This window comes from Cupressus sempervirens, chromosome 8, assembly GCF_028749045.1.
Source record: "Cupressus sempervirens isolate cs-2001-9-10 chromosome 8, ASM2874904v1, whole genome shotgun sequence".
Taxonomy (NCBI): domain Eukaryota; kingdom Viridiplantae; phylum Streptophyta; class Pinopsida; order Cupressales; family Cupressaceae; genus Cupressus; species Cupressus sempervirens.
Genome location: NC_143125.1, coordinates 571,711,920 through 571,723,649, shown reverse-complemented (window position 1 = coordinate 571,723,649; position 11,730 = coordinate 571,711,920). Strand labels below are relative to the sequence as shown.

At 35.5% G+C, this 11,730-nt stretch overlaps 1 protein-coding gene across 1 annotated transcript; it reads right to left on the bottom strand.

Moving 5' to 3' along the window:
• Window positions 1-3,375: 3,375 nt before the first annotated feature.
• Window positions 3,376-10,245, bottom strand: PUB13 (plant U-box 13). The gene is made up of 4 exons (XM_089798432.1): window positions 9,772-10,245; window positions 5,725-5,841; window positions 4,879-5,322; window positions 3,376-4,727 (listed from the first exon to the last, which is right to left on the bottom strand). Exons 1-4 carry the CDS (start codon window positions 10,060-10,062, stop codon window positions 3,642-3,644), a joined length of 1,938 nt encoding a protein of 645 aa, XP_089654558.1. The 5' UTR covers window positions 10,063-10,245; the 3' UTR covers window positions 3,376-3,641.
• Between the last annotated feature and the right edge of the window lie 1,485 nt (window positions 10,246-11,730).

Genomic DNA, 11,730 nt, shown 5'->3' with positions numbered 1-11,730 from the left:
AAGCATCAAAAAGCTAGTTCTGAGACGGAGACAATGGTGCAAGAATTTTTTGGTTTTGATGCAGTTTGGTTGCTTGTTTGGGCAATCAAAGCCAAGTGTTCTAGTTTTCACTCCGAAAGGCATATCTTGAGCATCCCAACTCCATTTTTCGAAAACATTATATTTTTGGAAAGCTTAATTAGTACTCTTTCCAAAAACATTGGTTTGTCTTCCAGATTCTGCTCTAAACTGTTTCTATTTGGTTTTTACTTTATTGTACTATGGTGGATATCTTGGGTGTTTCAGGTCTGGGTTTCATTTTCGTGGCATGGGATTTCTTCTTTTGGGTTCCTTGACTTGCAGTTCTTTTTTGCCCACTTTTCTAGTTGCTTGTCACCTCACCCTTGTTTGCATTGGAGGGGTTTTGTTGTTTCTCATGCTTCCTTGGTTCGATGGAGTGAGCTATGTATTCAATTTTTGTTCCTATGTACTGGACGGATGCAGTGGCTGGATCCCTATGCATTTCGGTGAGATGGATCATTTATCATATAGACACTCTTCTTTCATTCCTACTTTGGTTGCAACGTTCCATGTTCGATTGATTAGCTCTTCAGGTTTTGGTGTTTCATGTCATCTGTATCTTTGAGTTCAGTTGTTTTCCTTTATGTGCCTCTGATTTTATGCAAATTACAGTGTTCTCTACTTAGTCAAATTCTGTTTCAATGGAGGTTCTTCATATCAGCAATTGCTTTTGACAGAGCTTTGCAGCTTTTACATGCTTCAATAGTTTTTTTTCATGATTTATCTTTGTTACTATTTTCTGGAACACTCCTCTAGTTGGAGGTTTCTAAAGTCTTTCACTAGGTTTTCAACTATCGCTTTTTGGAGTAGAGTTTTTTCCAATAGGTTTTCTCTATTTCTTCGTTTCATAGAGATTTGGTCGTAATTGGGTACCTCATCAAGCCTTGTTGTCAAGACCCAAGTTTGCTTTCAGCATTGCATTATAGTTTCCTTGCTCTTTTTGCATTGTTGCTCGTCTTCAGGAGGGGTGTTAAAAAAAAATAGTAATTTAATTTCATTAATTAAATTACCTTTTCTCCCTTCTTAAGATTTCACTTTATGCACCTTTTGCACTCTCTATTTAATAATTACTAATATTACCTTTTGTAACTTTTTAAATTACCCTTTCGAGTTTCAATCTTCTTTTATAAGGATTGATCTTTTGTAATAATCTACATCTTTTCTTTATCTGAGAATACATTTGCATATTTTTCAGAGCAAACGCTTGCCTCCTCTTATTTTCTTCTTCTTTGTGATAGGTTTTCTATATGCAAGTATTCAAGGGCTTTGTAGATTTGTTTTGCGTATTGCTCAAATCCTTCAATAGAACTACGATAGAGTTTTTAACAAAAACTAATTCAACCTGCCTCTCAAAATCAATGTTGTCATCTTTCTTTAAAAACTACCACAAATCCACCTCAAATCGATAGAAATCAAGTGTTTAGAGTATAAGGATTTGGAAGACTATTCACCCTTCCCCGCAAAATACAAGTGAAAAAATGAAAAATGAAAAATAAAATTAATTTTGACCAATTTTTTTTACCTTTGTGTGCTGTTATAAAACTAAGATAGAATTTTTAACAAAAGCTCATCGAATATTTAACATAGACTCATCAGTTTTTTAACAAAGTCCTGTCAACTACTCGACCAGTTTTTACCAAAAATGTCGAAAGTTTTTTTTGTGCCAATAAAAACAACTCCAGATCTTGCAACTCTGCCAGTAGTACATCTAAGATTGAAACTACAATCAGATTTATGTTAAGACAAAACTACTATGCCTGATGGCAATAACTCAGATATTCTAAATGACATTTTACTTAAAATGCATATAAAATTATTTGATTGATTTATCCAATTACCCCTTGAATCTTAAATTGACATGTTACATGGTATTTCTAGGTTGGCAGTGACGTGTGTAAGGGATGGCAGCTGAAAGGCCACTTTTTGAGTACGCTGTGGGATGATGTTTAAGTAGAGTTAAAAATAATTTTACAAATTCAATTGTACATCAAGATTCAAGTTTTGGCTGTTTCTCTATGAATACAAGAAGTTAAAAGAATTTGGAAAACTATATTCCTATAGGCAATGTACTAGAATCACTTTAGGAAAGTGCACCCCACATATAGCTAATCTCAGTCTTTTATCTTTACCTGTAACCTTTTCAGGCGTATCAGTTCTGCACACTTATTATATTGATGCAATGAAATCAACTACTCACAGGCCACGTGTTATGAAAAGCGGATAAGAAGAAAACTGACATGTTCAAAGAGGTTGACATCATTATAGTTGCTTTTTCATCAATTGAATAATAAGCTAACCAAATTGACTATCTAAAAACATTGTTGTCGAGATCGATGCAAATATTTTACAGCACTGTTACGGTGCTTTTTGAGTTCCGTTGTTCTTTAACATGATAAAGGGGGATAGCTGGCACTGGAATTGTATGAAGGGCATATACCGGAATTATTGGCAGACGAGGTGGAAGAGATGTCCTCTACCAACCCCATGTCCAAGAAATGCCAAGGAAAACAGAGACATAGGGAAAATGAAGTGGGATACAAGTCCCCACAAGGCCATGATCTCTTGTTTGATAATAATTTATACACACCAAAGGTGGAAAGCACAGAGCAGTAGATTATGTTAACCATGAGTCTCTCTACTCATCCTCTGCTAACGAATGTCTGTGTGCTTGAAAATCCCCCTGTTCCATACTTATGAAACAAATATGAGGAAAATATATATCATTTTGTATAATTGCACCCTCAAGAAGGCTATCCAAGAAGGCTATCTGGAGTAAATTAAAACAAAGACGTCAAATCCCACAAAAAATAATACAAATACTGTTCAATTTTCTGCTATTGAAACCTCAATAGTAATTTCTGAACTTACAAGTGAATGGGCAAATAATCAACATGCTGACAAGATGGATTTATTGGTTTCATTGCATAGGATTTAAGATAGAGAAGCGTACATGAGCGTAGGATTGCTGTAAATGTTGGATTTCAACAACTTAAAAAAAATTAGAAGCAGATAAAACAAATAGTTAGATAAAATGTGAGAAAACGAGTCAATAAAGACATTCAACAATCAAATCAGCTATGGCAATATGGTTCTGTTATATTAGAAAATACCCCACCAAGGCACACCTATTCATTGGTTAGTTTCAAAATTCAAGGTAGACGAAAATAACAAAGAGATTGGCCTTAATTTACATCATCTCCAATTGATTAAAGTTTCACGCTTCTTACACAAACTCGCACGCTCAGAGAACTAAACAAATGCTTAAATATTCATAGCTGACAAACAAAATACACACCAATTCAAACCCTTCCAATCTAAAAAGTAAAAACATTGTTCTTTCAAAGATCAGATTACTTTAAACACTTGTTCACACGACGTGCCTTCCAACATATAAGAAACTATATTATTTTCACACCCCAACATCCTTATCTCATAGCCACTTGGGTGTCACCGTATGGCCAGGATACAAGGTTCAGCTCTCAAATAAATATATGATACAACCACAGGAAGATGATCTTTGATCACCATACCAAAAAGACATGCACCAGAAAACCATCTGAAGCCAGTTCATTTATAAATTCCTAAGATTGACTAATTGGGAGTTGCTCTGGCTTGTTTATGTGCTCTAACAGAGAGACGGCTTTGCGCTTGGCTCTTGCTGTGCCATTCTGAGCCAAATCTGTTAAGGGTTCTAAAGCTCCAAGGTCTTTGATTACAATCAGATTTTGGGGATCATTTGTGCACAATGCAAGTAAGACAGCTGCTGCATTTTCCCGGTTTCGAGGTGAACCAGTTCTGATAATATCCACTAATATTGGAATAGCGTCAGCATTTCCAATGGCTGTTTTCCCTTCTTGGTGACTTGCAAGAATAGCCAATATGGCCAAGGCTTCATCAACCATCCCTGCACTAGGATCTACAAGTAATTGCATTAAAGGAACCACAACTCCAGCCCTCACAGCCCTTGCTTTGTTACCTTGGTAGATTGATAAATTAAATAGTGCTGTAGCTGCATCTTTCTTACCTCTCTGGCTCCCCTCACGAAGCAAGCCAACCAGAGCAGGTATTGCTCCAGATGCACCAATTGTTATCTTGTTCTCATCAACAACTGACAAGCTAAAGAGAGTTGCGGCAGCATTTTCTCTTGCTTCCATGCTACCATTTTTCAAAACCTCAACAATTGGAGCAATTGCCCCGGCCATCACTATTGCCCCTTTATTGTTTTCATAAATGGAAAGGTTAAGTAGAGCTGTCACAGCATGCTCTTGTGTTCTTCCATCGGGTGTAGAGAGAAGACTAACTAGCAAAGGTATGGCCCCAGCCTCTGCTATACAAATCCTGTTATCAGCATTCCTCTTTGCTAGAAGGCGTAATTCACCAGCTGCCGCTCTTTGTTCATCAAGAGTCCCAACTGATAGCTTTTGGAGAAGAAGATCCACAGTAGCTCGATCACCAGAATTATCCAATACAGATCCACATGACTTTCCACATCTGCTGGAGCTTGACCTTTTTGGTAGCTCAATACCATTGGATTCACACCACTGTGCAATCAGACTTCGCAACACATAATTTGGTGTCAAAACTATGTGTGGCAGCATCTGTTGTGTCTTAGGACAAGTTCTATGTCCTGAATCCAACCATTTCTGTATGCAAGCCCGCTCGTATGTCTGTGTGGAAAGAGTAATCAACCTTTAAAGTCAACATTAAGAAAATATAACTAGTATAAAAAAATAAGAATTAAATACTCTTGAATTGCTTTGGGCTCAATAAAGAATTAAGTGCTATGCATCACAGGCAGTTAAGTAAAAGATCTCAAACCTGTCCAGTAGCCACAATAACCGGATCTTTCATCAGCTCCAGAGATATAGGGCAGCGAAAATCATCAGGGATAACAGGAGAGCCAGATTTCTCTGTAAGAGCAGTGCAGGTATGGGAGCCTTTCTCACCGTCAGGGGTATCTATCTCAGGATTCTCCGTCAAGACAAAGTCTTTTAACCTCCTCAAAATATCTGACATCTGCTCTAATCTCTCTCCAGGGTCTCCTTCACTCTCAGTCACCATGGTATGTAGTGCTAGTGATTCTTGCTTAATATCAGCAATGCTTTTAAGTTGTAACTTCTCTGACAGTCTTTTGAGGACCATCTGCTCAACATCTTTGTCACTTCTCTGAGACAGCACTGTAGAAAGATCCTCCTGAAGCTCTGAATCAGGTGTGTCAGCCCGTCCTTTTGCTCTCTTAAACTGAGCATGTACCAGTTCAACCTGGAATAATAGATGAAAGCCACTTGTCACAAAGAATGTTTGACATAATCCCAAACAATAGCATATCGTTCATTGCACAGGCCTGCCTTTAAAGTTTTGATTTAGGAACCAAAGTTTAACCCCCTCTAATCTGCATTTAGCTATAAAGGTACATCTGATTATGTTTAGCATGCCTCTTAGAAATAAAAATCAAGCATGTAAAATTAGGACCTGGCTTATTGCATTTCAATATTTTATGGCTTCAGTGTTTGGTTCTTAAAGACTTTGATGAATCAGAAATTAAAAACATCAAGGCAGTATATCATGTGTCTCCAAAACTAAACATGTTATGAAATGAATGCAGCATTACTATTAACAACTTTATATAATATAAGAAATGGGCATGGAAATGATAGTGGTCACCTGTTCTCGAACTTCATCTGATAAGTCAAGTTCTTCATAACACAACCCACTCAGAGCTTCCTCCAACTGAGTAGTAACTTCCCAGAATTTGCTTGCAAGTTGCTCTCTTTCTAGAACCTTCAGCAATACATACACTTTCAGTGAACAGAAACACATTATATTTTTCTTTAAAAAATTGCAGGCAATTAACAAGTTACATTAATTTTCAGATTATCATCATAGTACTGATTCAAGCATTAAATCACCTTGTGCTGCCAAACAAAAGAATTAGGAGACTACACAAGTAATCGCCAAGTCACAAGTATTCACAATCCCAAAGGGGACTTACTGACTCGGCCAATCAATAATTACAAATTATAACAAAATATTACTATAAACAACTTTTTATATACCGTATTTTGGAAAACATTAGATTCAAAATCAGCCACCTGAGTCCTGTATACTGTGATTGCACTATTGATTACCACATTAGATCATATAAACATTTGAACAATTCAAATAAGGATGTTTCTTTACATATAGCCTTGGTGTAAATTCCCACTGTGTGCATCTCCCATGTGTGTCTTCTACCCAAAACCTTATATTGCCAAAGCCTTATTTTATTCAACGAGATGTACATATCATAATCCCTTCGGAATTGAAACCTGTGCAACCTCTATGGAGTACACAACCCCTTTTACTGTCAAAAACATCAGTTGTCAAATGTGGCAGTGATATTTCACAGATTTTAGTTAAGATATCCCTGCTGCCAAGCTTATGTTATTTAAAGCTTGTCCAATCTTGATCTTTGAGATATTCTAGTCTCCCTCCTTACAAAGATGCAGAACATCACAACAAATTCAAAAAACACCCAATCTCTGATGTGTGCTGAACTATTATCAAGGAGTTCACACTCAGTACTTAAACAGTGTTAGCTTGTCCTTTATTTTTTATACGTATCGTTGATTGGAAATCCATTTATTAGGTTTTGTTATCACAAGAGATCATACGTTTGAGGAAACTTAAACTAATTACAATTACTTCAAAAATATAGGGCCATGCAAAAATAACAAAGCACTTATGCCACTATTTTCAGATACAGAAAACAACAGAACCCATACTGCCTCTGTAGTTATTGGAGCAGCACTCTGGTTCCCCATTTGTTCAAAATACTTCCCAGATAAATATTAGAGAATAGTTGTATTTTTCAGTATCAACAAGCATTCTAGAAAGCAAGAATCAAGAATCAATTCCAACCTCATAAGAAACTCTTCAATATTCTGAAAATATAGGGTTTGTTCAATCTTGTTTGTTTAAATACAGTGAATTTACAAAAAAATGAAAGAAGATATTTACAATATCCCAAACTCTTCTTTGAGATATTGTTCGTTTAATGAAATTTAACCAAATATTGTAAGTTTTAGAAAAAACTCTTCAATAATCTGAAAAAATGTCTGAAACTCACAATATTTGTTATGTAGATAATAAACAAAATTGATTCCAGATATTATCTTTCAAAATGAGGATATGTGAAAATTATCTCAAAATTTTAATATGGCATTTCAGTTATTACTTTTAAAAAATTTCCTAGTCTAATTTTGCATAATTCTCCCAAGATTTTGCTTCTTCCACTCCAATCAAGCTTTTCTGGAAATAAATTTAGAAAGAATTTTCCCATGCCTAAATTAGCTGTGCTTGTTTTGACATCAACTGAGCTTGACTTCCAAGAAAGCATAATACAAAACTGAGTTGTGTGGATTAGAGTTTAAAATGAATATACAATGGTTAATTTAAGTGCACAGAGTTCTAATGCCCAAGAAATTATTATTGTATAAATGTATAAAAACTATCGTCAGCCAAGTTTTGGGTTGATCTCGGTCACATCAAAAAAGGACCATAAGAAATAACTATGAGCGCCATTAAAAAGCCATGATCACAGAGAAGCATGTAGTCGAATCAAATAGCTTTTCCTCTTATATTTTGTTTATGTTCGAGACTACTACATTCTTTGTGCTGCTACAAGAATAACCAAGAGTTGGGGTGAAAAAGAGACAATGAGTGCTTAAACTGCTGCCTTCCCTTTTCTTTTCTTCCTTTTGTTTGGAATCTACAGCGCTTAGGGTGCAAGCACAAGTGGAAGCCTAGGTAGTCAAACAGTATAGGACTATCAAAAACAAGAATAACCTAGAGGATGGGCAAAAAACTATTGATGGGGCCATCTTAAAGAAAATGATAATTACACAACCCAGGGCAAACAATATCCAGTGGCCATCTTTCAGTAAATGCATCTGGTTAATAAGTAAACAATTTTCACTCAACATTTATTATATGGATGCATTTTAAATATTTTACTACATGAAGGTCAGATGCATTTACTTAAACTGAGACCCCTGGATAGTTTTCACCATGAAAGCCAGCTTACCATCCATGGACCATTACCACTATTATCTAGCACCAATGAAACATCGAAGCATCACCATACAAATACCTGATTGACCACTTTAGCATAAAACCAAAAGGTGATATAAAATGTCTAGAGAGTCTTGTCCCATGCTATAGGATTTGTATCTGACATGTAAGCAGTAAGAAAGTCAACCTCTTTATCCCCAACATATAACTCACACAAAAATCTTACCAACAGATGCTGAAATTATCTAACCGGTAGAATTTCATTCAAAAATGACTCTTACTGCCAGAAAAAGATGTAACACTGTCAGAATTTATATGATCAATCAACACAACAGAAGGAAAAAAAAAATCAATTAAAGATGGCCCTGCTTCCATAGACAGAAGATGCATGTGCTGAATTAAATAATATTATAATTCATCAACACAACTATTATGGTATTCACCCTGGTACTCCCAAATGCTGAACAGTGAACACTACTACCCTTCTTTCAATCAAGCTGTCCACAGAAATAAGATGCTTCACCAGAATCACATTATCCACTCCTTGAGTAAGCTACTCTCTACAATTATACTCTGTTCCTTATTTACTATGTTATTGCTTTTCCACCAGGTAGATGCACTTAGAGAATAACTTTTCTATGTTTCCTGCGTTAAAGTATCATGCCAGAGCTTTGGTGTTGATCCTCTATGGGTGCTGCTCCTAAAGAACTTTGTTAAGCTGCCACATTAGCTCTTCATCCATCTGTTTATGCATGTAGGTGATGATAAATTTTATAACACTATAGTTTCATTTTCGTCCAAGCAAAAGTGTGTTGTCCTCTAAAATGTATTGTTTTTTTGTTTATCCCAAGCAAGTCTGATCTTAATTCGAACCCCATGTTTTGTTGCAGCAATTACTTATATTCAAAATCCAAAAGATTAAATTGACTACATCCTAAAAGATGGGCAGCGTTTCCTGGGATCGTAGGAGGAATGGTTAAAATCGCCGAACATTATGAATGTCTTCACCACAAAAAATGTACCGTAATTGTCTTGTCAAAATGTGTTTAAATTGCATTCGGAAACCCGTGTTGCCTTGTAACAATTATCCCTCAAATCAGAAGAAAAGAAGAACAGAAAAAAGACCATCCATTATGCATTGCATAAAATTAGGGTTATGATAACTATCCATGGAATCAACACAACAAAAATCAAAGGCTTTGCAATTGCTAAAAACCTGGATCGTCTTCTTAACGTTATCCGTATAAGGACCATAATAAATTATCACATGGAATGTATTTATTGATGGGTTACATGGCCTAAGATAATGGATGGATTCCAATATGTATAGCCCACATAAAGAATGTCTTCTCTTTGAAATTGTACCTAGATGTATTTATATTGTTGGCCTGGATTGGATTCTGGAGTTTATGGTGAATTGTTACAATAATCAACAAGTTATGAAACGGTTTGCATTTCAAAATGGGTGTATCATAAAACAGATGAAATGATAAATTTCAAGACAGAATAGGATATAACTGATTGAGAGGGCACATATATCAGGGAAAATGAAAAAGCAGTTGAAATGATCTATATCTCAAAACACCTATATACAAAAACAAATAAAAAACGAAAAAATGTAAAGCCCTATAAAAACACCCAAAAAAGGGAGGGGCACACCTGATACAACTTGCTGCCTTCATGGCCAAATCTGAGCAGTTCGTTGGCAGATTTGAGAGCGTCAAGCAAGGATTTGAGGGCTTCCAATGATTCTTGCGGCAATGGGTCCTTCCTCTCCTTGAGCTCCTCAAACATGGGTGTGAGCAATTTTATCCGCCTGTTAAGATTAGCGCATTCCTTCTTAAAAACACTCCTAAATTCTCCCCCAATCCCTGTGATTTCATTCACTGCCTCTATTACACCCTCCACCACATCCCCTTCCACCTCCAAATCTGTCGCCTCTCCAGACATCTTATCTCATAAAATCGTTCGAAACAAGTCCCAATTCAGGAAGAGATCATCAGACCAATAAAATTGTCATCCAAGAACATGAATGTTTCCAACATGATTTTTCTGGCTGCTCCCCCAACCCAGTGTTTAACTGGGTTAGGCTAACCGTGGTGAACGACCCTGCTTAACCACGCGCGGTTGACCAACTCATAATGTGTTTGGCTTCAAGAATTGTAAGCTTTGGGCCAACGGTAGAAGGGCTCTCAACCGTCAGATCAAGAAAGGATCGGACGGCAGAGATCGATCGCAGGCCCATCATTGCTGGTGGAGCGGCCTTCGAATTGGAGCTAGTGGATTACAGATCATTATTCGCCGCAGGAAAAATATATTTGATATTTGATATATAATATTAAATAATAAATTTAATATTTAATATTACTTTGGAGCACAGGCCACGTGGTCCACCTGGCGTCTAATCATTTTGCACCACCCGGTGGGCCCACGCCTTTCGGAAGCAACATTTAATTATAAGATGCAAAAGTTAGGATGGCTAATGATAATAGGAAAGTGGCTGAATAATTTGATTGAATTATATTTTATAGATGGAGAGGTAATATAATAGATTTTAATTTTTCCAACATGAGATTATATTCTTAGTTTCAGATCATACTTGGGAACTTTTTAATTAGATATTCTTGAATCTAGATTCTCAATTTAGTTATGATGACAGATCAAGGTTTTTAGACTTTAAATTGAAGTAGAGAGGTGATTTTTTAATTTGTTGTTAAGGGGTTGATTCAACCTTGTAAGAGGAAGAGCATAAATTTAATCATTTATTCTCAATACAGTTATAATTTAAAGAGTTATAATTCATCATACTAACGAAGTTTAACAACATATTACTACTACTATTAAAGTTTACAATCAAAAAAGTGTAAAAAGTTTTCAATGTCACTCGAAACATAAAGATAAAGAAAAGAAATAAAACAATAATACTATTAGTTTATAAATAAATTATTTGTTGGTTATTTGTGTAAGAAGGGTAGTGTTGTGTGTAATTATGTTATTTAAAGAAGTCAATTTTATATATTTTATTAAAAAAAATTATTTTATTTTTTTTGGATTTGATTATGTCTATATTTTCTCGTTTATGCTCATTGAGCTCTTTAGCATCCTAAGAGTGGATCACAAAAGTGTGATCTAAAATCTTGATCTAAAAAAATATACACAATCAAATTTAGAAATAGCTACAACACAAATTGTGTTTGTGTTGGTATAGCTATGTTTAGTATGGCTAAAGTAAACTCTTTTAATTGTAAATATTTTTTGGATGTAATAATGTTTTGCATGGCTACTATTATATCTTTTCCAACTCTATTAATTTACTATATATAGCTGCAACTTGATATTTGGATTGGGAGGTATACTTATCTTTGAGGACTTTTCTCTATGACTGTGTAAATGTAGCTAGGGAAGTATATAGTAATGGAGTTTTTTGGTAACATGTCCACTTGTGATGACTTTTTCTATGTGAGTATTTCAATGAGGCTAGGGGGGTACAGCAATGGAGTTTTTATTGGGTGGTAGCATACTTGTCTTTGAATAATTTTCTATGCGAGTGTTTAAATGTAATTAGGTAGGTACAGTAATGGAGTTTTGAATTGGATGGTAGCATACTCATCTTTGAGG